Source organism: Rhagoletis pomonella, unplaced genomic scaffold, assembly GCF_013731165.1.
Source record: "Rhagoletis pomonella isolate Grant_MI unplaced genomic scaffold, Rhpom_1.0 Rhpom_scaffold_00008, whole genome shotgun sequence".
In the NCBI taxonomy this organism is placed as follows: Eukaryota; Metazoa; Arthropoda; class Insecta; order Diptera; family Tephritidae; genus Rhagoletis; species Rhagoletis pomonella.
Genome location: NW_023458562.1, coordinates 35239943 through 35267919, shown reverse-complemented (window position 1 = coordinate 35267919; position 27977 = coordinate 35239943). Strand labels below are relative to the sequence as shown.

General features: G+C 38.1%; 1 protein-coding gene across 5 annotated transcripts; it reads left to right on the top strand.

Annotated features, from left to right (window-relative positions):
* The first annotated feature begins 205 nt into the window (after positions 1–205).
* On the top strand, positions 206–27016 carry LOC118744726. 5 transcript variants are annotated; one of them, XM_036477968.1, is made up of 8 exons: positions 206–391; positions 19583–20538; positions 20606–21966; positions 22033–22197; positions 23407–23689; positions 23753–24531; positions 25897–26144; positions 26225–27016. In XM_036477968.1, exons 2-8 carry the CDS (start codon positions 19653–19655, stop codon positions 26820–26822), a joined length of 4320 nt encoding a protein of 1439 aa, XP_036333861.1. In that variant the 5' UTR covers positions 206–391; positions 19583–19652; the 3' UTR covers positions 26823–27016. The 5 variants fall into 5 exon arrangements, with proteins under 5 accessions (XP_036333861.1, XP_036333860.1, XP_036333863.1 ...); XM_036477967.1 differs by having other exon boundaries at positions 206–488; XM_036477970.1 differs by having other exon boundaries at positions 234–337.
* The last annotated feature ends 961 nt before the right edge of the window (positions 27017–27977 follow it).

The window sequence follows — 27977 nt, the reverse complement described above, 5'->3', positions numbered from 1 at the left end:
TATGCCCGATTATAAATTTTTTGACCTTTATTTTCGCGCTTGAAAGGTATAAACGCAAAAATGCATAGATCACATGCAAATACGTATGTAGATAATAAGAGAACTAGCATCAAGCAAAGAGATCAATAGGAAGTGTTCATCAGCGTTTACTTTAGTTGTGGTTGTTTCTCTCTTCTCTTAGCTCATAATTGTTTGGCGGGCAATATCCATTTGCCACTATAAGCGTTCATTTCGGTTGCTTCAGTACGGAATCTTCGCTTGCCAACGGCACACTTGCTCGTAGAATTAACGCGAAAGATCAGTGGGTCCGTCGGTCGGTCCACCACTGCCTGTGCAAGTACATAAACACATGCGTATATACAATTAAATAAACACACAAACATATCGTTATGTATGTCTATACTATGTACCTATTACATAGCATAATAAGTATATATACAAATCTGTAAGCGCATATTATGTACAAACATATTTCCAAAGTTTACAAAGTGAGCACAATTTTTCAATATTAGTATTAAAAAAGATAATCATAATTTTACTAATAATAAAGCTGTAAAGTGCTGTGGTGAAGAGAAGGGCGCGTGGGAGACGTGTATGTATGTAGAATAGTGAAACCAGAATCGTGCAAAAGACAAAACAATTCGAATTTTGGTATTCAGATGTTCTTAGTGCTTAATGAACTACTATCTGAATCTGAAAGTGGCGCATGCATGTCTGTGTGTGTGTTGTATGTTTGTGTGGGTACGATTTTTTTGTGCATGCAGCAGTGTTGGTGAATGTGTGAGTACATCTTCAGTGCAAGCGGAGCATCGAAAGCGGCTAATGATGTTCATGTGGATTTTTATTAACATACATATTTGTTTGTATGTATGCTTGCAATTTACTGAATGCATAAAATGTGCAAATAAATACACAGCTATGTATGTACATATGTATGTATGTATGTACCTACGTACGCTGTAGCTTTTAGCTGCCCACTTTCGAAAATACATTTTCATTTGAGAATATGTACCTACTTAAGTTCATGATAAAAATGCAGCTGAAATTTTAGTGACGAGTTGTAGAAAAGCAATTTATAAAATCTAATATGAATACCTACCTACATATTGTTAGCTTAATTCACAAAGGCCCTAATCAACACTTTTTTTGAAACTGCGTTTTTCACAGATTTTGGTGGAATGTATCAAAATACACCGTTAATATAAAGTTTTTTAAGTGTTACTACCAAAAAACAACGGTGTTACAAGCCACTATTTAAAAAGCTCTACCTGTTTTTGATACTAATTTTATAATGTTTTTTGCTTCTTCTGTGAAATAAAAAATTTGTTGGTTAGGGCCTTTTCGAATTAAGGTGACGATATGTAAGTTCATAAACAAAAATTTTAAGTTAATTTATTTAAAATTTACAGAAAAAATTAACACGTAGCCATAACAAATATTCGCTATGTATGTACAAATGTTTTTTGTGCTCTTATCTCATTTCTATAATCATACCCGGCAGTCTCAACAATAGACATTGCGCTGCCAATAGCACAAGTTCGTCTTAAAAATTTAAAATTATTTCCCATTTTCTTTTTTTGTGCGGAATATGCTAGGTATAACCTCTCAATAGAAATTCTAATGATTACCGACAGCACCGAACACCGTTAAAACGTCTTTGTACTTACATACATACACTGTCGGCAAAAAGTATTGGAACAGCTGCTTTTTTACAATATATGCAACAATTTTGATTGTAACATTTTTCCCACAATTTTGTATAAAAATGTGGTTCATTCCCCAACAAAACACATAAAAATATAATTTCTAAACTTTGTGCAAAACTCGTGAAAATTCAGCAAATTTTCATGCAAATTTCCATATTTTTAATCAGATTTTTTAGAATTTTTTCGAGTATGAAGATTTGTAGCCCATTAAAATGCAAGTTCGGAGTTAGTTAAAAATCGCATTGATTTTGAGATTTTTTTTTGTTGAAGGTGTGTGAAGGTTTTCCATATATAAACTTTTTTTTGTATAGAACTGCGGGAAAAAAATGCCAAAAATCAACGGTAATTCCGACCTCCTTAGAAATTCTACTTTATTACAATACAATTGATTGGGCTACAAATCTGCGTACTCAAACAGTTGAAAATTTGCATGAAAATTTGCTGAATTTTCGCTGGTTTTGAACAAAGTTTAGAAATTATATTTTTATGTTTTTTGTTGTGGAATGAACTATATTTTTTTTTTAATTTCTCGGAAAAATATTACAACAGAAATTGTTGCATATATTGTAAAGAAGCATCAGTGTCAATACTTTTTGCCGGCAGTGTACCTTCGACACATGCATCTTACATACATGTGTATGTACATATGTAGATGAGCATATCTCTTCTTGAAGACGAAGCATCGAGAGTCTTTACGTTGATAGAACGTAACCTGAAAGTATCGGTCTTCAACTCCACACCCACCCTCTTTCCTCCTCTGAACGAACAATGTGACGCTCGAACTGGTCGCCGAGGTCAAACGAACGCATACGCGTCTCACGCGAAAGACAATAAAATTTGCAGCAGCAACAAAGTCTTCCAGTTGGTTACAAGCCACATCTTTGGCTAAGACAAGGATAATCTTATTGCCACTTATAAATCAATCGTTCGATCTGTAACGAACTACACTGCTCTAGTGTAGAATATGAGCAACAATGAAAAGAAGTGTTCTAATCTTCAGACGTGCCAAAATGCAGTTCTCCACATCGTCACTGCGCATCTTATCACTACACCAGTTGCATGATACAGCCGAACTACTTCCGATGAAGGGGCACAGCTTGCTCCTGCCCAAACAGTTCCTCTTAGATTGAGGCAGAACCAACCATCCCAACTTTAATTTGACGAGACAACTCAGCCAGATGTAAAAAGTTTTTGTACAACACATCTATTACCGTATGAACCCGAGGAGATCTTTCTGGCAGTACTGAAAAATCTGCACTGCGATTTGGTTGCTTCTGTAATTACTACTCGCAGTAGCAACATGATGCTAGAAAGTAGCCCGCACTACCGCGCGAGTCCAGAGTACGATCCGTGATGGGTAGCAAGAACATTTCCCACAGAGTCAGCCTTTGCCTTGTTCCGGAAATAGTCCACAGAATACCGTCAACCTGTTTGCCCTTTCTATATATGGTAGGATACCCATCTGACATCAGTGGCGCTTTGACTGGTGGGTGATGCCTACTTGGGGTGAGCTATGGTGCGGTAAGCCAATATATAAAGTATTTTCTGCACATACTCGAACTGTGTAGCAGGACAACTTCTATCTCCGACTTGTTAAACATTCTTATAAACACGCCCTTTCCAGGATGCACTACAGTGCAAGTTAATATATTCCGCATGCAGCTTTTCAATGGAATCTCATAACATTATAAGTCGATCAAAGGTGGAATGGGATATTAATTGCTTCTAACCATACATATATGCGGGATTAGACTGAAAATTTTCTGTCGAACTTCAAAAGGCAGCAGGGCTCTTATGCCCTAATTTTAACGATGCGTGGACCACTACGAAAATAGTATTCATATCGCTAGGAGGAAAGTCTTCCCATCGGAAGCCCAGCAACTTTCGGCCTATATATACAACCTATCCAACATTCATCCTGGTAATATAACGATATCTGCGGAGATGGAGGGACCATCAGTCACCTCATACATGGAAAAAGGAACTCCGCAAGGCGGCGCTCACGCTTCTAAGGAAAATGAATGATTTGCTGTTGCGCTTACCTGCCATGGGCTGTCAATTTGTAGCGTATGCGGACGACCTAACTGTAAAACTAAATACCCTCATGTTTTAGGTAAAAAAGTGCCAATAAACTTTCCCAATTTCAACTCGCTGCGCTGAATGACAACCCATTCACTTTGGCATCAGGAAAGTCAATAAAAAGTTGGGCATAAAGCCAAGAATCGTACACTGGATGTACACCGCTTCGGCCTATAACGTTTTAAGGCGCCATATTTTGGTGAACACACTTGGAGAAATCTGCTATTAGGGTGCACAGGGCGACGTGAGCTTTATGTTAAAGTCAAGTACCTGCTTATCGACCGTAAACTCTTCACACGAATCGGGTCCAAGCCGGATGATTTAAGACAAATTTCTTTAAATTGGCAAGCAACCGAAGCTACGGTCTTATTAATATGGAATGCCTAAACTGCGGCTGGTAATACTAAGGTATCGCCGTTTCCCCATTAGAATGGGCGCCAGCTCATTACAACATTGCATCTAACCCTGAAGGCTTTATAAATTCCAGAAAAGTTCCGATGATATGGAGTGAAAGTGCTCTTCTCTTGGCCATAAATGTCCCAGACACCTCGTCCTTCTCCGTGAAACGGCGTCACATTCCAGGCGGCGATGTCTAACTAGATCCTTAGCTTATGCAACTAACTGCACTAATCCTTAGCCTCTCCTTGGCGAAGTTTATGAGAAGCCTGTATGCTTTTAGACTATACTCCCCAGCAATGCAGTTCACTTAGTTTGGTTTCCTTTCAGAGCACTTTTGGCTAACTAATCCGCTATCTCATTTTCTTCGACTTCCATGTGCTCTGGTACACATATCATTTGTATAGCACTGTTCTCAGCAAGAGCGTTAAGCTTCTCTATACACCCCAGGACCAATGGGCAAGAGAGCCATTAGTGCCGCCTGACTATCACTTAATATAAGAACGCTTCGATTTTGATAATTCCTACGAAGGTTGATCTCTGCACAAAGCGTAATGACGTAAATTCCAAGCCCAAGACTGTGCCCCATAGGTTACTATTTTTCGTACTATCATGCCGTATATCCATCTCATGATTCTCGGAGTGCATCTACAGGATTTCCGCGCTAGACGTTTGCACGCCATCAGCCCTGAAGGTGATCGCCTCAACATAAATGGTACAGACAAGTGGTTTCCTTAGGGTTAAATGTAGCCAGATTCGGTGGAGGGTAGCCACAACGAACTTACCTTAAACTATGTAAATAAATGCCTACTAAGAGAAGTGTTATTTAAATCATTTAATTCAATAAAAACTATTAATGTGGCGGTACATTTCATTAGTGATGTGCTTTTGCGGGTACACATGTATGTACATTAGGGTGCATCACTCTCCATAAAAAAATATGTTACTATTTTTCCATCAAAATTATAAAATTTACGTGAGCTGCGTCGATTTGAAAACATTTTCAAAAATCGTTTTTTTATAAATAAAACTATTATTTTTTTTTTTAATTACCTCGGGTGATAGATGAGTTTAAGGTTAAAAGGTCTGCATAAAAGTGCTTCAAAATTTTATCGACGGAATAGATTTTCGAGTTATTTTCAAATTGGCCCAGCTCACGAAAATCTTAAAATTTTTGCGAAATATTATATAATAATTTTTTTAATTCCGTAGGGCACCTTATTGTACATATTTATTTATCTAGGTATGTATTGCACAATTGCGGCATCTAAATTTCCCAGTTCAATGCTTAACTACGCTTAATTGAGTTCAAAAGTGTAAATTTGCAAATTAAATGTGCATATTAAAAATTTGCGGTGCGCCATTTGTTGTTGCTGCTGTTGTTGTAGCTAATATTATTTTTGTTGTTTTTTATTGAACGTTGCATTTTCGTTGAATTGTATTTTTAGAAACAAGTGCACGTTGATATATGTAAACATACAGATGAATAACTAAGTAAATGTGGGTATGCACTTACGTACAAATATATTTAATTACATGCATACATACATACACTGCCGGCAAAAGGTATTGGCTTTTTTACAATATATGCAACAATTTTTATTGCAATATTTTTCCGCCAATTTTGTATATTTTATAAAAAATGGGTTATTCTACAACAAAAAACATAAAAATATTACTTTTAAACTTTGTGCAAAATTCGCAATAATTCAGTAAATTTTCATGCAAATTTTCAAATTTTTAATCAGATTTTTTAGAATTTTTTTGAGTATTCAGATTTGTAGCCAAATCAATTTTATAAATAAAGTAGAAGTTCTAAGTAGCTAGGAATTACCGTTGATATTTGGCAATTTTTTTTCACGCAGTCTCTTCCATACAACAAATTTTTTCGAAAATACTTTATATGGAAAAATTGCAAAACACCTTCAACAAAAAAATTCTCAAAAATCAATGCGATTTTTGACTAACTCCGAACTTGCATTTTTTATGCTAGAATTTAATGGGCTACAAAACTGCACACTCCAGAAAATTCGAAAAAAATTATTGAATTTTCCCGAGTTTTGCACAAAGTTTAGAAATTATATTTTTAAGTTTTTTGTTGTAGAATGTACCATATTTTTATAAAAAATTGGCGGAAAAATATTACAATAAAAATTGTTGCATATATTGTAAAAAAAAACAGCTGTGCCAATACTTTTTTCCGGCAGTGTACATATTTATGTATTTATTTATATGTTTTGTAAATAAGTTTAAATTATAGTAAATCGCTAGCTTAAAGCATAGACAGACGGCAACGTTGATCCGCGGATTAACGGTGCAATTGATCTGATCAAAATTGTGCATTGACAGACGGCAGTAATGCGGATTTACGAGCCGCGAGGTCGTAGTTTCGAATCCCATGGCCAGTAAAATATGAATTAAATTTTTTTTGTATTTATTTAAAGTTGTTTTTAGCTAGTTGTCTTTGACTTTTTTCTAAAAATTTAAATTAAGTAATAATAAAATAAAAAATGTGAAATAAAATAAAACAAGCGAAAATAAAATAAAGTAAAATTAAATATATTAATAAAAAAAAAAATATAAAAAAAATATTTAAGTAACAATAACAATAAAATAACAATAAAAACAAAATTTTTTAGGTAATCGCTCCAACCTAGGATCGAACCTGGGACTTGCAGGCTTGTAGTACTCAGCCCTCACCACTCGGCTACCTCGGAAGAAGAAGTCGGCTGCTTTGTTTGCGTATTTGTTTGGTCAGAAAGCGTAGAACACAAAGAAATTTAAAAACTCGCATGGACATCCACCTTGTCGTCGGTAATACAGTCACCGTATTAATTCAAATAAGTTCTTATTCAATTTCAATTGGATTCCTATCTGAGTTAGTATGGTGACTGCATTACCGATGAAAAGGTATATGCCCATGCTAATTTTGCCCTTTCTCTGTATTCTACGCTCTCTGAGTTTTGGTCAGTGTTGTCATCGAATATTCCCTCGATCCGAGTTAAGTTTGGGAATTACCTCTAGCACTTAATCCGGATCAACTGCAGTTAATTCCCGACATAATTCCGAATTAACGAGTTGATCCGGATCGACACTGCCGTCTGTTTATGCTTTTAGAGTGGAAATTTGTTAATTCCAGTTTTTAAAAACTTTACAGGAGACAAGAAAAACTTCCTAGCCTGATTTCCTTCAAATATTTTGCAAAAATTCAATTACATAATTTTTGAACTTATCGGATCATTTACGCCTTCTCTTGATTCAGACCCTTCAGAAAAGATGCAATTGTAATTTTCTTTGATTTCTGTACTAAAATAATTAAAAATTGGCCTAGCAACTTTTCAATTTAAGCTAGCGAAATATATAATTGTAGTTTTTTTTTATAGAAGGAGAAGTAAAACTCCTTGTCTGTCCACTGTACCATATACCCCCCTGGTACTACCCACTGTTTGGTATTCCGTTGGGAGGCGGTTTTGAGCACTTAGCTCTATCGTACGTTCATGTCTTAGCGCGGTTCGCCGTAAGCTGTACCTGCTTGACCCCAACCCGGTGCTTCATTTAATCATTTAACCCAACCTCACCTCCCACCACTTTTGTACGAACTGTACGGCCCCACATGCCTACATTAAAGTCGAGAGTCAGGGTCGTGCGTACGTATTGTTGTCCGAGGTCTTTGTATGTCTCGACTCTTCTTCTATAGAAAGTTGCTTCAGCTACGGTGGCCTATATTTAGCGATTATTCCTGATGTGGCGGTGCTTGCAACTCCCCATTTGGTGATGTTTCCACCATTTTTGGCACTAAGTTCTGTACTCGACTGTACAGCAGCTAAACAGTACATGCTCCGAGTCTTCGGTGAAGTTGGGACCACAAGTCTCGCAAGGGCCGAAGTCCTTGTGGTTAAAGCGCTGCAATTAGTATCTGAAGCAGCCATGGCCAGTTAGTAGTTGGGTAATATTGAAGTCCACCTCACCGTGTGCCCTACTAATCCAGGTCTCGATATTAGGTATGAGTCGATGTGTCCACCAGCTATTGGTTCGGCTAATTTCAATACTTACGTCATCGTAAACAATGCTCCATAGCAACGGGTCTAGATCCGATCCCTGAGGTACTCCGCCTGAGACCTTATGCCTTATTATGTTCTGGAGCTCTTCGAGTATATGTTTGCCAGTTTGCCGAATTGGAAGCATTTTTGACATCTAGGCTGACGGCGAGGTAGCATTCAATTGTACCGCCTTTTTAGTGCTTCCCGGCTATTGCATTCGTCCCAAAGGATTTTACCAGACGTACTGCATCGATGGTAGAGAGTCCTTTCTTGAATATAAACTGATTTGGTGCAAGGCAACTCGTCGATGAATTAATGGCCCGGGTGATACGATTTGCTATAATGCGCTTCAGAATTTCCCTCACCATATCAAGCATACAAACCGCACGGCAGTAGAACCAGGCGTTGAACCTTCCAACGTGTAGGGTATAAGTGTAAGTAGATTTGTATGTAGGCTAAGTTGAATTGGTATACCGACACACTTACGAACTTAGCCGGGCCCGTTGTGATACCACAAGCGATCTCAATAACCCCTCGCCGCCTCCTCCTGTGGAGTTGACAAATTTGGGCAAACGCTTTATGCCCGAAAAATCGCTCGTATCTGAAAAGGTTCCAGTACCCATGTACCTCAGTCTACTCCGTCTGAGTGCGAGACAATCGCAAGGTAAGCACCTTACTGATTCAGTCTCCTACCTCGAGTGCCTCGTAGCTCCTACAGAAGTCACTGAACGACACCACGACTCGATCCGTGTGCCTTCCTAGGGTGGTATAATGAGTCAGCATAGCCAGCATAGGGAGCTCCCTGGCCCCATTTTTGGCCTCATGAGTTTTCTCATATTATAGGTTTCTGGCTCTTCTGCGAAAACAAATTTTTGTTTGTTGATCTCGGAGGTGCCGAGCGGCTTGCTCAACCTCTTCCCAGACGGCGAAAGTGGAAGGTTAGTGCTCTTCCTTGCAAGCTCCTCCTCAATCTCACTGACTGGTATACCTCGGTTTTCCGGCACCCATACCAGGTAAAGAGTGAACTGCTCTACCATCACGTGATCAAGTGATCTGCGGTAATTCACTGCAGTTTGTACTCCTTGTTGTTTCGAGTACACTCGCCCTCTGTCTTTGTTTTCCAGATTGGATCCATTAGTGTAGAACTGGGAAATTCTGGCTCCGTTGCCCCCTTCTAGAAATTTTTACTTTATACGCTTTTTCGAAAGTTGTTATCGGTACGAAATAGTCCGTTCCTTCCGGAAGATTAAGTCCTTCCAGAAGCTAGCTATGAACGTAGTTATTCGCTTTCCAGCTAGATGGTTCTCGCAGTCTGATGGCCAGGCAACGGCATAATTGCAACATACATACATACATATACATAAGTCATATAAACCTCCACCAGTCCACCCCTGACCACTGACAACCCTCCATTTCTGTGTACTTGTCTCAATTAATTGGCTGTTTGGCGATTTTTCGTTGTGCACTGCGCCACACCAATCGCTATAGCAACCAACGTGTTGTCTCCAAATAGGCAGTAACCACTTTACATATATATGTACATACATTTAAACAAATGCAAACATTGCTCATTGTTGGCACCAGTTTTTGCTAAATATGCCAGCTAGTAGTCAGCCAACCAGCCAGCTGGTGTTGGCGAGCATAACAAGCGCTTGAGTAAGTAATTTGATGACGGTCAGTGACTAAGTTCGCCCAAAAGTCAATGCTCAAGTGTGGTAATGAAATTGTGAAATGTGATTTTGAAAAAAAAAAAACACAAACAAAAATACAAAAAACAAGGCAACAAAAATTAAATATAGTAACTGGTAAGAAAAAATAAAAAATAAAACCGCATGTGTACATACATAATTACTATGCAGTATTTATTATCTGCATAAAATAAATGCAATGCAAAACCGTAAGTGATCTTAAGTAAAAACAAAAATGCGCGTGGAAAAATGCTCAGAGCAGAGTGAAATGAAAAGCAGCAAGCAGCAGCAGAGAATCGCCGTAAAGTGCTGTGAAGTAAAGTGAAATGTGTAAAAAAATATTGATATGATCCATATCCGTGGCAAACGCACATACAAACATGCATACAAATAAACTTACATAAATATTCATAAATATAGGTTTCTCTATAGATATAATACATACCTAAAAGATATACATAAGTACCTATATAAGTGCCCCTATAAAACTTTTAACGTTACACTTAAAGTAAGGTTACTTTATGTATGCATGTATGCGGATATGTACATATGTACATATATGTGTAGTATGTTTAACATACTCATATAGACCCACGTTTTTCCTGCTCATATTCTTATCTCCCCCTGTATGCAGTTAATGTTCCCTACTCATGTCATACGTATACGCATTAGTATTTTCCTATGTATGTATGTATGTATATACATTAGACTGTACCGTAAAATATTTTTGCAAGGCAATTTCGATTGTTTTTTTTTTTTGGTCGAGCCCTAAGGTCGCATTTTTACATTTTTCGTTATATCTTCAGTATTTACAGTCGGGTTATAAAGTAGAATATATCGATTTCATTTATTTTTTGTTCTTAAGTTCACCTTCAACAAGTACCCCGTTGTGTTACTTCCCCGCCAGATTTCAGTCCTACCACCCTAATGTCAGTAAATTAAAGTTAGCCAAAAATTATTAAACTTTTGCTAAGGAAGTATCTCAGTTTTTTTTTTATTCCAGAGTTCATTGACCTCAAGTCCTCCGTTGCAGTACTAACCCAACAGATCTCAAGCTCCTTCCATCCTAATGTCAGTAAATTAAAGCTCGCCAAAAATAATTAAACTTTTTGGGTGGTATGCATTTCAATTTGAAGGTAATTTCGATTTTTTTTTACCCAACGTAGGGGTCGCCTTTTTCGTCATATCTTCGGCATTTACAGTCGGATCTTAAAGTATAATTTATCAAAGGTTTTGTCGCGAAGAAAATTTTTTTTTGGTTTGCAAGTTCATTGCAGTATCACCTAGCGTATCGCCCTAATGTCAGTAAATTAAAACTCATCAAACATCATTATGTATTTGAATAAAGTTTGTTAATGCCAAATGTACGTAGGTGTCGAAAAATTCGAAAGATTCGGCAAAAAAATATAAAAAATTGTCCAATTTGCCTCGCGAAACTACTTTAAGCTCAGGGGTGTACGGCGAACCTTTTTTTTGTTAGCTTGTAAGTTGGTACGGTCTAATGTTCTTACATACATACATATATGCATTTCATAAGCCTATGTACTCGTATGTGCCTTTTTTTATCTAAACGTGTTTCACTGAACTCTGTTTGTCTGTCTAACTGCCGCCTATCTGTTTGTCTGTTTGCGTGCTTACTTGCCTACCTACCAGCCAGCCCGTTTGCCGCATATGCATTCGATGACAATTATGTTGCACACAATATAACAACAATAAGCACAGCGTAACATTAATACACTAGACATGTATGTACATACATACATACATATGTATACCGCTCATACAGTGATGCATAGAATTTTCGTCGATTCGTCGTGCTTCGAAAAAGTTTTACGCTTTAAGCTTTTGAAATTTACTCCAAGCAAAGTTTATTGGATCTGTTTTTTAAGGAGTTACCCTAACCTGAAAAAAAAAAAATGAATTTATTTATTCTACATAATCCTAAGAATATTTTGGGTGCTTCACCATTCCGAAATTTAAAGCTCCAAGAGTTAGCAGGGAGAATGGAAAGGCGGCACATTTTTTTCTTTTGCGTTCTTCTCGATAAAACTGGTGTACAGGATATCTCAAGAACTATTAGACAGATTTGGCTGATATTTTTACCACATATTCTTTAGAATAGTATTTACAGCGCTGCTACGATGTCGCAACGTAAGTTATGAATTTAATTTACTAAACATATGCATGCAAATTTTTTTGCTTTCTTTAATTCACTAGCTTTTTTGCAAAAAAAAAGGTTTTAAATTTCTTTTCTTGCATGGGCTTTCCGTTCTGAGATGGATTTTAGCCCTGGTTTCCTAGGCAGTCAGCAATTGATATCGTTTTGTACATATACATAGGTGGGCTCGTGGTTCCGTTCGTCGCAAAAACATACCCCATCAGCTACTGGTGTCGGCCTGTGAAGCTCCGTCTCTTCGTTTAACCGATCGCAATCGTTATCAGAATCTCAATTTGTCAATTGTTATAGCTGAATTAGTCCGTACTACTGCCCAGTTGCCTAGTGCTTACAAAATCGCTCGGTAGATGCAGTCTTCAGTATTATGGTTGTGTTTATAAGACCAACATACATTGGTAGAATAATTTCATCATTCGTGCCTCCCATGCCAGTAGATTGATAGGGTACCAGGCCAGCAATCTTATGCGTTGCGTCTACCGAAATAGTTCGAAACGTGGAATAGACCCTAAGCGCAGCTAGCCTGAAATAGATTTAATTCCTCGACTGTATGCAGCCAACGTTGAAAGCACTTGCCCAAACCTCAGAACTGCTGAGCGTCACAGAATTCAAAGCACTAGTCAACAGTTTTAAATTCTTTTGGTTAAATCCTCTAGCAGGTGCTTGAGCTTACGCCTCGTGTTGAGTTTTACGCCGAAATATCTGATTGCATTTTTGCATGCTCCTTTACTTTGCGTCCACCGGCTAACAACCACAATGTCTTTTATTACTTTAGCTTAAGATCGATGCGCTTCATGCAGCCTAAAATTTTTGGTACGGTTAGCCCGGCTATTCCCCCGCCTTCATTTAAATATTTTGCGAAAGCCACTATGGTGACATGACCCACGAACTCAATAATTTTCAATTCGTTTGACTCGAAATTTCAGCAAGAGCACCTAGCTCCGATCTTGGAGGAACTCAGCTCAAGACCTTGTGCTGAAGTATTGCAGTTCGAGCTTCGCACAGGATAATTCTGCCGAAGAAATAACTCCAAGTGAGTTCAATCAGTTACTTAGACATATCGAAGCTTTGGAGAGCTTCGACTATTTTCTATCACCTTGTCGAGTTGAAAACGTTTTCGAAGTTGTGGTTCGCAACGAGGCAGCAATGCTACTGCTGCGGGCTTAGGTCGGTCATAGTTTTCCTTTTCCTTCTTTGTGGTGGCTACTAAATCGTAATATTGGTGGGCATGAAATCAGTTGTTAGACAATTACCACGGATTAACGAAAAGTGGACGCTGATAACATGATTCATGTCTTGTCAATGAATCTATTCAAATTGAAATAGGCAAGAGAAATTTCAGCCGCTGGTGAAAATCACAGTTTCGAAGAGGAGCCCTTTGGCAATACAGCTTCCAGTGTAGGACCTGCACTACTAGCTACAAAGGCCCGTAGTGAGGTAGTCAATAAACAGCGCATGCGGAAAAAAAGGCGCGACAGCGGTTACCCTACCTATTTTCTAACTCCTAGAGATTTAAACTCGATTTCCTATGTCTCTCTGTAGGGACTATAAGGCTATTTTGCGAAAGCATAGTTGCGCTGTACTAGTCCTCTGGAAAGTTTATTAACATCAACCGCGTTTAAAATTCATTGCCTGCGCCAATGAGCTGCTCTCTGCAAAGAGACAATCGCTTTGATGGGACAACTGAGCCTTTGTTCCACTATTGAATGGATACGCCGTGGAAAAGGAATAAAGGAGGAAAGGTTAAATTAAAAGTCATGGACTTTATCGTTAAATGTGCCAGGAATAAAGAAAAAGTTGCGATTTTTTCATCACGAACTTTATGACGAATGACCGCCAGTTGCCAATATAACGACATTAAGGATAGGTGTAAGGTTAGGTTAGAATGGCTACCTCCAAAAGTGGATGCGTTCTTAGATAAGCTCCCATTAAGGGGTGGTTGAACGAGACTCTGACGGGTAAAAAACAAACTCTCTGTTCCAACAACAAAGCTCTACAAGTGGCTAATATTTGTACTGAGATCCAAGGTGTTTACCACTTATGTATGATTCCGAAAGCTGGACAGTTCAACAGCGGATGTTGAAGTGATTCCATCTCATTATCCTCCAATGCAGCTATAGCAGTTGATGCTTGAGTTGATGTTTAGACTTGCCACCATGAATTCCGATAGCACCGATTAGAACTCCCGCCAGTGATGAGAGATTCTCAGTTCTTCAGTTGTCACCAAGGTTTCCGTCCAGGCTTCGCTGAGCTGACTATAAGTAGATCAGTATTACTTTATGCAATATGAATGATTGTATTGGGGTTGGTACCAGGCTAATAATCCTGGATAGAAATTCTGCATTATCGTCAGACGCTGGAGAGACATGCAGCGCAAAAACATGGTATATAGGCACAAACCAACACTTCGTTAACGAGCACTATTTTGCAACACTGTATACGCCTACTTAGTAAGAACTTGAGCAGTTTTTGTGGAGGGCAAACATTTCAGATATTACCTGCAATTTTTTTGTTGTATTTGTAAGTATTTTGTAGTTCTGCAACAATGCCAAGCAAAGACTGGTTTCTCTACTGCCTCTGCTGGCTACTCATGAGCGGTGTAGAATGAAACCCACACACATACACATACATATTTATATACACATATATGTACTTAGAAAAGAGCGAGGTAAAAATCCAACATGCATACCTACCCGTAGGAAAAAATTATCAATTGAAAAAAAATAAACAACTTGTAGTTAGCTTTTTTGCGGGATTTCTATAAAATACATAACTTGTAGTTAGCTACAAAAGGCTAACTTGAAACTAGTTGAAAAGTAATGCAGACGTAATTGGGCGACTGCTTTCTTTAAACAAGTTTCTATTTAAATATCCTCCTACAAATTTTACTTCGAATACACTTTCTTTATGCACTTCAAAATAATTTTGTTGTATGTACAGTCAAAGAAAATATACAGATAGTAATGACCTTTTAGTTCCTTCCTAATCAAATTCAAGTTAACTTATAGTTAGATACATTTCCCGCAGGGTTACTACTACTGCACACTATATCACTAACGTTACGTCGTGGTTTACGTTTTTACGTTGCTTCAATGTTTTCGACTCGCTTATGTGGGCATCAATTTGTGTGAGTCTGATTTGTTCATTAGCCTGCAGTACACCAACACAATTGCAACAGCTATTCGCTGAGATCAGAGCGTGGCTATAGTGGCGGGTTTTGGTAACCCGTATGTACATATGTATGGTAGGTCTATATATGTAGCCTCTCCATAGTCAGGCAAACGTGCAATGGCGCGACACCGAACACAACTCAGTATGGCTTAGCCGCTGCTTCACTCAATTCAAGTTTTCAAGTCGTTTCGTTCAAGCGCGTTCTTCTCGAAGAAATTTAACTTTCGAAAGAATGCAACTTTGCTGAAAAATTTGAATGTAAACAACGGATATTTTGTTTCTGTTTTCTTAGGGGCATTAACGTTTTATTTAGGTATTATTTTATTTTTGCAAACAGTTAGTTTTTTGTTTTATACTTTTTAACGAGTTCAGTGTGAAGTGTGCTTGAGGCATGTAATTTTTTTTTAAGTTTTTCTAAGTGTTTAACGTAAATCATTGTGCGGCTTATATGGGCATACATACGTACATACATACATAGGTGCATATAAATTATTGCATTTATTTGCAGTTGTACAAAGCAAAAGTGTTGTGCGCTTAAAAATCGTTGTTAGCCATCCGTCTATGCTGAGCGTGGCGTGTTTGTGTGCGTGTGTGTGTGTGTGTGTGTGAACGTTGAAGACGCCCCCCGCTAAAGTCCAAAAACAATCTAACACCAGCAACACTTACAACAATAACAGCAAGCGTTATGGATAACGCTTCAGTGAATAACTCGAATTTCCGTATTACATTTTCTTATTAGGGTTGTTCCGTTTAAAAAAAAAAAAATCACGAAGGTTTTGAATTTTTGACTGAAATGTAAAAATTTCTTTTAGTATACTTACGAATTGCGAGTTATCCAATTATTTATTTGCTTTCAAGTTTTACTTATTTTCGTTGTAAAAATTAAGCAATTTTCAAATTAACTAAAAAACTAATTAAAAGTGTTTTTTTTTTTTGATGTTAGTGTAGAATAGCTTGCAAAAATTAATGGACTAATTGTGGCTATAACATAACGATCGACGGGTGGTGCGTGAATGAATAGACATATATACACCTGTGTATGTACATATGTTTGTGCACCTGTAAATCCATTCAGACTTGAATTTGGTAGACGTTTCTAAAATCGCAGGCACACCTCCCCGGGCTGCCCGTGCTAATCAAGCTTCTTACTCAAGTAAAGATGTATGTTTGCATGTACTATGTATGCATGTGTCTCCGTGAACCCGTTTTATGCATTGTATTTGTAAACATTTGTTTCATTTTATTTATTTTTATTGTTTATTTTTTCTGTTTTTGTTTTTTTTTTACTTTTACCTACGTTTGTTTGCTTGCTGCAGATCTCATTATTACTATATTTGTGCTAAAACGATTGATTATCAGCATCTTGCTATTATCCATTGTTTTCATTGTTTATGTTAAGGAATTGTAGCATTTGTTAGCCATATACGATATTCCGCAACGTACCGCTAATTCCAGACGATCACTAAATTATTCGACCTCTCTGCGTCATTTGAATACAAATGAGTAAAAGTAGCTGTCATGTATGTTTGTAAGAATAGAGATAAATATATGTATGTACGTCCGTGGAATATTTGCGAATGCTTACATTCACTTGAGCTCGTAGATGCATATCTAGTGCATGTAATAGACAGCAAATGCGCCTGGCCAAGTTTCGTCACCAAAACCGTTACCTTAACTATTTTATTTTTAAGATGACAGCCCTACATGGAATTATGAATAGAAAAGGACTGTTGCTAAATCCGATCAATATTTATTTACATTAAAAATTTGATATTCATTTTTATAAGATGCAGTTGGCAACCATATTTATAAAAAGATTTATATTTTAAAATATCTTGAGATACCTTCCATTTGATACCAATTTGTCTGTCGTACTAATTATTTTATGTAAATCTATTTTTCGATTTTCATAATACCTGGCAACCATATTAAGAAATAAAAACAGATTTCTCTTTCAAAATGTCTTGAGTTATCTTCCATTTTATACCCATTTTTATGCCGTACCATTTTTTTCAGTTTAAATCATTAAACCAGGTGGCAACTCTACTCTCCTTTTATAATAGTTGACAATCATATTTTAAGCTACCTTTCATGTGACATCCATTTGCCTGTCACACAAATTTTTTTTTTATAAAATTATTATACTAGAGGGCAATCTACTAAATTTTTATAATAGTTGACAATATATTCTAAAGAAAATCTATTCAGCTAACTTCCATTTGATATCCAAATGTCTGTCGTACAATTGTTTTTATTTAAGTCATTAAAATAGTTGGAAACTCTTGTAATAATTGGCAACGGTATTTAAAAAAAAAACCGATTTTTATTTCAAAGCCTCTTAAATTTTTATTCAAATCCTAAAAATAGATGGCAACTCAAACCATGTTCAAAAAATAAGGGATGCATCGTTCAAAATGTCTTAAGCTACCTTCCATTTGATATCCAATTCAACCAAATAAGTGGCAACTCTACTAAATTTTTATAAAAGTTGGCTACGACATTCAAAATAATGTTTTCTTTCTCTTTCAAGATATCTTAAGATACCTCCCGTTTGATACCCATAAACCAAATTTTATTGTTTAATTAATTAATAACCTTTTCAAATAGGTGGCAGCCCTTTTTGGAGTTTTTTGAATTAGTGCTCTCTAAGTCACTTCGATCGTTACTAGCTCATTACTTAATAGTCAATTTAAGAATATTTCGTATGCTGTAATTTTATATATAGGTGGCAGCTCTGTTAAAAATATAAGAATTTCTGAAATAAAATATTTTGAAATACCGCCTAGCACCGTTAGCAAAAATATATTAAACTAAAATTTAATAGGCTAAATTGAGCCATAACCGCCAAAAAGACGTAAGCGACATTTTTTCCAAATTTTATCTTTGATGCAGAAATGCATCCAGATGATCTAAAATTCCTTAGGGCTCGATATAACTGCCTAACTGAAATTTATCTAAGAATTCAAAGAAGAATTGGTGATTTTTTAAATTTTTTTCCAAATTTAAAATTTTTGTTTGGGCCCAATTCCCGTAAATTTAGTTCCTGGGCTTGAGCTGCTTTGGCCGTTGAATTAAAGATCGAACGTTTTTCTTGTATAGGTGTAACCCTATAAATGGTTTCAGCCAATTTTTATTATGTAACATTTGTCTAAAGGAACTCTCTGCACTCTGCACTAAAAAACCGAATAAAAACAAATGGAAATTCAAAAAATCAAAAATTTGGGCTCAACGAATTTCCTCTAAATTTTATCTGATCCGAGCTAGTAACCTAAAAATAAGGTTTAGTAGTGCCAGAGTTCGGCTGCAACCATTTCTACGCCGGCGTCTTAAGAACTTAACGCATCTAGCATTAATGATCGGTTTATCTCAGATAATTAATACATACATAATTGCATTACTTCTGTGGCATTGCGCAGAGTGGATATTCGATTAATTGACGAAGTTTTTATAATTTTCTTTTGGATCAGAGCTCAGCATCTCTCGCAGCCTGCTGACCCAAAATTTAGTTAATTTCTACTAGCTTGGGAAATTCTAGTATGTAAATTTCTTTTAAAAAGAAGTTATCTTATAAAGAACACATTTTTCCGAACATTTTTGTGAGCATTGCTTTTTTAACTAGTGCTACTTGGGGGAGAGTTCCTCAACAGGAAATAGCATTCTACATTTGCCACTTTGCTTAAGCTACTTAACTGCAATAGCGCTACAGCTCTTTGATGTTCACGTCCTTCTCATTCGCCGCTACTGCAGTCAAATGAGTCATTTTGCGTTGACTTTTAATTATTCTACCTGCACATTTACTTCAATGACATCTGCTTAAATCCCGGCGCCAGTGATATAACAAAACAAAAAATTGCAACCACTTAAGTAAGTGGGCCATTGTCGCTCCAAAAGACTTGGCGTTTTGAAAGCCGAAACGGATATCAAATTTTTCATATTCTACTAAAATTTCACAACTCCAAAAACAACAACCAAAAATGTTTTACAGTTGAACAAGAAACCTGCAAGGTATGTGCAATGTCCGTCCGCTAAAGTGGCAACAGCCGATAAGACGGAGCCGGAGACGGAGCGTCAGTCAGCCAGCGCGGCAACGCTTACTACTTGAATATGAAATATGAGCTTATGAGCTGGGTAGCCAGTCATTATTGCATGCGTAGTGCAAGCTACTTAACTGCAATATTTACATACGGTTGTGCAGATACATACATACATATTTACATACATACCTACTAAGTATATTATGTTTGTGCTAGAAAGATAAATTTATACTGGCATTAGCGTTTGCACTGACATGTTTCCATTTCTTTCTTTCTCACTACTCTTTTGTTGCAGTTTCGATAGCATTCGGCGCCTATGACGGCGGAAAGTAAGTAAGCATTACTACTAAAACAAAGAGAAAGTTATGTCCAAAGCAACGAATGCTGGTAACAGCAGATCAACAGAAGACGAAGAAGAACGTGATCGCCTGGCAGATGGCGCAGAATCACGCTTTTCCTATAGATCCAGGCCTTTTTCTAGTCTTCCGCGTCGCTTTGCTTCTACGAAGAATTGCGCAGTGGCCAATGATGAACGTATGAGAAATGAGAGTAATAAATTAAGAGATTCCACAGCCAGGAGCCTATCCCGGTTGAATACGCTTACCTATGATAATGCTGCTATGGAATTAAATGAGAACAGCTCCAGCAGCACACAAAATGGCTTTCAAAGTAGTGGCTTAAGTATTTTTCCTCAAATAAGTAAGAGTTCCGGAGCCATCTCCTTGGAGATGGAACAACTGCACGATATCAAGCGTGAAGATGTTTTTGAGCAAGAAGAGTCCCTCTCCCATTTGTCATGGGACAGCAGCAGCACTGAAAGAGTGTCTATGCATTCCTCGGATGCGAGCGTTAGCTCTAATGACGACGATGCCACACGCGTGCTAAATGAGCTAGACACGATTTTGGACATACACGGTGCTGCACAATTACCCACAACCAATTCACTAGAAACTAAAGTTGAAGACTGTTTATTGGATTTAGATAATTATCTAGAAGAGATGGATGATTATAGTTTTAGCAATAACGATGAGGAAGACAAAAGTTCCGTCGAACTGGAACGTTCACCAAGCCCCAAACGGTTGCCTACACGCCAACGCAATCGGTCGCTGCCGATGAGCCGGAAGAAATGCGCACAGTTGAACAGAGCAAGTGAAAGTTTCGAGGAGGAAAGCACGGATCAGCGAAGTAGCCTGGAACGTGGGCAGCCTGTGAGACGCACAATTACGCATGCGAAAGAGAAGCAGTACGAGGGTAAGTGCCATCATAAGATTTCTTGCTTAGCCCGCCCAACTTAAAGTTGTTCGAACTTTCATTTCAGATCTTATGGAACACTTGGAGCGTATGCCGTTCGAGGCTACACGCTTACCAAGCGAAGAAGCATTCACTGAATTATTCATCACAGAGGAAAATAGTGGTGGGAACACAAACTTACAGGCATCAGCGGCGCCTCCTTGGCAAGCAGAGGAACTGACGAGTGCTGCGTTCCAACAAACCTCAGCTGGCGACGATTGTTTAGAGTATGCAGCACGTCGCGCCGAAGAGGTATGCACTGATTTCACAGAGCACCACAGTATTAGCACAACAACTACACCAGCGGACGCTGCAACAGCAGCTACGCCAGAGCCACAACCTCTGCGGCCAGAGCTCAGACGTTGCTACTCGCAAAATCGCCTTAGCGCCGCCAGCACAAATAGCCGCAGTGAAATGCTGACACAAGAGGACATCTTTAATAATTTACTACTACAAAACGATAACAATAGCAGCACTTTGGTGAATAGACCACGTCAGTTTGGTCGTCGTGCTGCTGGCCAACCGGCTGTGCTGTCCGTAAGGCCCGACATATTGGAGGGCAATCACAGCTTCGGCGCAGCTAATCACAATCAACGCCCACAGAGCGCGCCCGCAATAGCTGCGGGAACGCGGCGAGCGCATAACGGTGTACACGCGACGACAGAGGAGCGACATTCGAATTTCTCCGATTTAAGCTCAGCGCATAGCTCCCGCAATTCCAGCCCCATAACCATCGTTTCCAGCACAGATTCAGCATCAACGTCGGCTTCGACTAATGGTCATACCGCAGCTATGACGCTCGTTACGAATGGTCATTACGAGCATACGAATACGGAACACAATAACAGTACACATGCGAGCGCACAGGGCAGCGAAAACGAGTGGCCGCATATGTGCTCGCGTGCTTTGGCGCTTGTCTGCTGCACAGTGGGGCTATTCAATATGTCGCGCTTCGCTGTGCTGACCATAGAGTATGGTGGCAATTTTGTGCTACAATTCTTTTTGCTTTCAATATTCTTTGGCATACCGCTATTCCTGCTGCACGTCTGCTTGGGTTCTAGAATTAAAGCGGGTCCCATTTCGATGTGGAAGATTAGTCCCATATGTAGAGGCATCGGCATCGCTTTGGTGTTGGTGCAATGTTTTATAGCAATTTACTCGACAGTGGCAGTAGCATGGCTGCTCATCTATTTGCGAGATGCGATACCCAATAAGGGTCATACCGGTTATTTGTGGCAGGAAATGATTAATCCCTATCGGCGGGCTATTAATGGCTCCGCCAATCTAACAGAGAGCATCACCGATTATTTTAATATTGTGGTGCTGCAACGACTGCATCTTTTTAAGTCTGCGGATGGGGGAAATGTGCGATTTAGAGTGAGCAATCGGGTGAGTCTAGGCGTTTACATTATTCAATATTACAGTACTAAAACTGACTTGTGATTTTTACTACAGCTGGCTTTCAACTTAGCCATCATTTGGGTGTTTGTATTCTTGATACTGTGTAAAGGTCTGAAGTCGTTCGGTAAAGCAGTCTTTCTACTAACCATTTTACCGCTCATAGCTTTGGCTGCTGTAATTTGTAAGCTTCTCTATGTCGTGGATCCGGCAAAGCTGCAGGTGAGTTGACGACCGTCTTTAGTTTTAGGCCACTAAACTGAGGTATAGGAATACAGAAAGTGGCAAACGATTGGAGACGTCTTTGAATGTTTTTTTTTTGCGGACTCCGTGTTTACCGATATTGGATTGTCTAAAAATATGGGTGGTTCTTAAATATATCACCAGCCTTTTATTTTTTCTTGCATACGAAATAAAGACATCCACGAACGAAAATTTCAAAAAATAAAAATGGGTCGCTACCAGGGCTTGAAAAAAATTGATTTTTTTTTAATCAAATCTATCAGATTTCAAGTAGTTTTAGGAAACTTTTGGGATTTAAAAAAATTACTTTTTTCAAATGGTGGTGGCAACCCTCAAATATTTTTTTTTAAATTTTAAAATTTGTGTGGATGTCTTTATTTTGTACGTAGAACAAAAGAATAAGGTGCGCCAAACAAAATTTAAATGTTGATATCTTGAGGACCACCCTAACGTATATGGCTCGTGGTTGCAGCCCATGTAATAACATGACTGATGGGTCAAAAGCTATAGAGCGGATATCAGACTACCATGGGAGTTAAAGATCTTCGGAATTACATAAATTGAAGCCCTCAAAAAATTAGTACTACTGGCAGAAAGAGCCCTTTCAATACCATCTTCTCAAAAGCTCTGTCATTCAGAGGCAGACGAGAAGATGCTATTCAAAACAAAAGAAAATAATGGCCCCAGATAACCCTGCCATTAGAATGCATGTGAGAAGATATGTTTTCAAAGCAAGAGAAGTCAAATACAGATCCTTCAGTAGCCCGGCTATCCGAAGGCAGGGGAACCAAATAAAAATCTTCCAATAGCCCTGGCATTTGAAAGCAGAGAAGACTGTGTGTTTTCAAACCAATGGAAGTCAAATATAGATCCTCAAAAACACGCTTCCAATATCAACGAAAGACAAATAATAGATCCTCCGAAAATAACCCTGCCATTCGAAGGCAAGGGAGAGAGTTGTTTTCAAAGCAACGGAAGTAAAATAAAGATTTTCCAAAAATTTGTACCTGTCGTGTCGGTTTTATTTCATGTAAACTTTCCCCTCCTAAGAGAAGCTAAGAAATCGCTCCTAGGTTTCTTGGAATTTTTTATGCACTTTACATTACCAAAAGCATAACACACTTTGCAGTGTCATAAATATGTGGTACATTCCTGTTTCACCAACTAAATATTTATTCCATTCCACAGAACATTTTTACCCAGACAGACTTTAATGACTTCTTCGAAAACTCCCAAATGTGGGTAGCTGCCGCACAAGAAGTGTTCCTAACCTGGGGTCTACTCGGCTCATCCGTGATCTCCATTACAAGCTGTACACATGCGGCTGGACGTAGCGAAATATCATTGCGACGCGATGCCATCTTTGCAATTTTGATTACACTCTTCAGTCTGTGTGTGGCGGCGCTATTGGGCACATTGTGTGTGCAAATATTGAATCAACATTCCTACATCTATGTGCCGGGTTCGTTTGGTAAGTTGTTGTGCAATCTCAAAACCCATGCAAGCATAATATTTACTGCTATTCTTTGCGCAGAGACGCTCGAATCTTCCAAGTCTGTGTTCTCACCAGAGTCAATAACCAACTTGAACATACTCTCGATACCGGCCAAATGGATGCCACACTATTCCAGCTTTATTGGCGAAACCTATCGGCGACAGCTGTTTCATCAGGAGAGTGGCTACCAAGCGCTACGCTTCATCAGCGAAGTCTTTCCAGCCACATTGATACTATCACACGCGAGCGTGAATTGGGTTTGGGCTGTGGTAGCTTTTGCAGCCTTAGCTGTGCTGGGCTTATCGCAGTTGTGTGCTATGTGGAAGCCGATTGCCAGCGCATTGGGCAACTCAATCAGCGCTGTGTTGTTGAGTTGTGTTACAGCGCTGCTGTTGGGTGTGCCATTCACCACCGAAATCGGTATATCAATACTCTATTACATGGATTTGGTATTGGGTGGCTCCTGGTTTGTGGCGATTTTATGGACAGCGCAAATATTTGGTGTATTCCTGATACGTGGACGTCCCTATAACGGCGATGATTTAGTGAACAACTTGAAGTTCTCAAACACGTTATCGGCGTTCACGGCGCTGGCATGGAATGTCTTACTGCCGATTGGTTTGATAACGCTCTCGGTGGTTAGCTACAAGACTTCGTTTTCCAATCAATTTTACTATTGGCGTGGAAAGTCATACTTTACGTATTGGGCTAGGAAGGTGGCAGCCGCAGTGCAAATTGGTTTTCTGCTGCTCATACCCGTCACAGCGATTGTACAAATTTATCGATATTTGTCAAATGGACCGCCGGATATACTGGATGTGAGTATTTGGTGTGAAGATGGGGATGATAACTGTATGGATAAGGGATAGGATTGTTGTGAAGTGGGTGTGATAGTTACGATAACAACTGAGCCTAATAATTGATATTCGGTAGTTCGAATCAAGTTTTTTTTTACCGATAATTCCAGTTAAAAGTCGATTTTAAGTAAACTTAGTCATCGAAAGCTTAGTTTATAAGGCGAAAAAGGTGGCCAAATTACGATGGGAAATGACACAAATCCTACTGATCTTCCACCCACGCACGCCGACATATGAAATTTGTTTGTAGTCATGTATACAAAATTTTGTTGAAAAATGTTTTGAAAACTTAAAAATTTGAACCGGGGATGTTAGTTCAAAATAACGATTTTTGGATAGCTCAATATCAAACTTTATCGATTTATCACAAACTGACTCATCTTTTTAACCAAAAATTTTATTATTCATGCGATTCTACTATTACTATTTACTATTTTTTTTTGATTTTTTTTAATGATTTAAAAACAAGTTTAAAAATATAAACAATAAATAAAATAAAAATTAAGCAAGCTTCATTAGTTGCGACGACAAATATTTTAAATTTTTTTTTTATCGATATAAATAAATGGCAATTAGCCAAATATTTCCGATACACTTTAGCTTGAAATTAATCGAAATTTCTAAAACTCGGTTAAATATCGATTCTTTTTGACCTTGTTTGCCATTTTGAACTCGATCATGCGATTGAAATCAGATATTAATCAGATGTTATTAATCCACGATGTTCCTATTTTGCGTAAAAACTGTTATTAATTATTTAGAAAATAACGAAAATTTTTAAAAGAAAGAGATAGTTGCATTTGAAATTGAAGAAATTCAGTGAAGTAAAAAGTTTAAAATTAATCGATTACTCGATAGTTGGAATAAAATATCGATTTCTTTTAAAGTCGAAGGCTTTTCTCGACGCGCTTATTACTCTTTTAATTTTGCTATTTAAAAATGTGATACACTCAACTCGATAACTGTTTTCCTCCCGTTTACAATTTTTTTGAAATTTTTTGTTGTTTTCGTCAAATGCGATGGGAATTAATCAAATATAATCGATACACTTTAGCTCTAAACTAATCGATTCTTTTGAAACTTGCTCACCATTTTCAACCCGATTATGCTATTCAAATCATATGTTTTAGCATTCTATTATTCCAAATTTTAAAAGAAAGATATGGTTACTTTGAAAATTAAAGAAATACAGCGAAGTAAAAATGTTAAAAATTAATCGATTATTCGATATTTCGAATAAAATATCGATTTCTTAGAAACTCGAGAGCTTTTTTCCACGCGTTTACTCCTCTATTTAAAAATTCCATTTTTTTTCTCCCCTTGCAGCGCATCCAACTTCTCTATCGCCCTGGCAACAGCATACGCGAAATTCGCAACAGTTCCTCTAGCGATCGCAGTAGAACAGATTTCGCACGACCTGGCAGCAATGGCGCCGTTGGAAACCTAGAGCTAAACTCCTATCAAGCACAAGATGATGCACCGCCGAAATATACGCCACCACCATCTTACACCACAGCAACTGGTGCACGTTTCGCTAAGATCTTACGACAGAGCATCAGGCGTAGCGTGAGACGGTAATTAAATCATAAAGTCGATCCTACCTTGGGCCACGCAACTCACTTTTTCCCCCTTGCGTTTCTTTCCACTTCCTTAGTGTACTTGGCGATCGCAGTCGCGCACGGCCCATCCTTAGCATTGACTCGGAGAGCAATCAACCTACTACATCACTACATTCTCACCATGAAGCTGAGAGTCCACACTACACTAGCGCTGATATACCGATCAACAACACAGCAGCGTTCTCATCAGATCAATCGCACAATTTCGCCCGCAACTCAGGCGAACAGATGCAACGTTCCCATTCGCTGGGCCGCAAGTTGACTACAAAGCATTCGAATCATCAGCATCACAACACCATCAGTAGCGGTGGTGGTGGTGGTGGTGGTGGTCAGCGCAATTTGCGTGAGCCCTACACTGCTGACGATGTGGTCACTGTACTGCGTTCGACCTCAGCTGTAGCGGCACAAACGCGTCCCGAAACAGTGGCGATTGTGTCACCTTCGACCCCCGAACTGAGTGAACTTTCATCCCACAACTATTCATCTTTTCGTTCGATTGAGAATTTGGTGACAAATGCAGCGCCAATGGCGCGTAGTGCAGCCTTTGCAGCAAGAGGGACGTCTATGGGCAGCAACGCCGAGAATGATGATGTCGGCGCCAACGAAAGCGGAAGTAATACATCTGTGATTTAAGTAAAAACAATAGAGAAAAAAAGCTAACTATTTTCATACATACAGATGTGTGTATGTATTTATTTGTAGGAGTACTGCTACATGTGTAAATATATATGTATCTTTTAAATGCGTATGAGTGTAATAATTATGATAAATAATACTATTAAATATATGTACTAATATTGAGGAAATATTACTAATGTGGATATATACTTATATTTTTTTATAATTCTTCTTAACAGAAATTTTACAATTGACCACTTATTAAATTTATTCACAGCGTATCAGTGTGTGTGTGCGTAATATATGTATATCGCTTGACACCTTTCTTTTGCCCCTTTAACTACATTAATTAAGTGTAATTAGCCTTAAAATTTTCTATCAAAGTGCCAAACCACATCTAAGAGCCCCATTTCATGAGTTAATTAAATTAAAAATTTCTCACCAAGAAATGATTCCTGCGCGTAACACGCTCGCACATACATACATATGTACATGTATGTACACTAGAGTGGTCCAAAATTGTATGTGCAAAAGTAAAGTCGGAATTTCAATGTTGCCACCCCCTAGGATTGTTCTATACCGAAAAAAATATATCCCTATTTTTTATTTAGAAAAAAATAAATAAAATAAAAAATAGGGAGTGCTCAAAGTGCTCGAAGTTTTTCATGTACTTCATATATAGAAAAACACCTTTTCGTAGAAATTGTGTAGAATTCTTGAAAATCAATATTTTAGATCGGAAAAATACGGGTATATTTGCGTTGTATTAGTTGGAAATGTTTGAATATTAAAATGAATCAAAAGAGAACAGAAAGAAAATTATGCAAATTAAGTCAACAAAAGACTTAAGTCACGAACCTTTCTTGAACAGCAAGTTGAAAATTGTTCCATAAATGGGCAGTTCACCGTAATGACAAAAGATGTGGAAGTTGAAATGATCCAACTTTCTTCTGTCTTTCTCGATACTTTCATTCTCATTGAATCGTTCCCGAAAGTTTCGTTCTCATTTTGTTCCCCTTGAGAACATTCTTGGGAGTTTCGTTCGAATTTTGTTCTCTACAGAAATGTTCCCGAACCTTTTGTTCTCAATGTGTTCCCGTTCAAATTTTTCTCAATACTTTTGTTCCCATCTTGTTCTTTTGCGGGAACGTTCTTGACATTACCTTCTGT

What these genes read in the sequence shown, in the direction of transcription:
- LOC118744726 (XM_036477968.1), top strand. Translation starts at nt 19,653, where the DNA reads ATGTCCAAAGCAACGAATGCTGGTAACAGCAGATCAACAGAAGACGAA. An exon ending in GAAAGAGAAGCAGTACGAGG is followed by an intron (nt 20,539 to 20,605) that starts GTAAGTGCCATC and finishes CTTTCATTTCAG; the next exon opens with ATCTTATGGAACACTTGGAG. An exon ending in GACCGCCGGATATACTGGAT is followed by an intron (nt 24,532 to 25,896) that starts GTGAGTATTTGG and finishes CTCCCCTTGCAG; the next exon opens with CGCATCCAACTTCTCTATCG.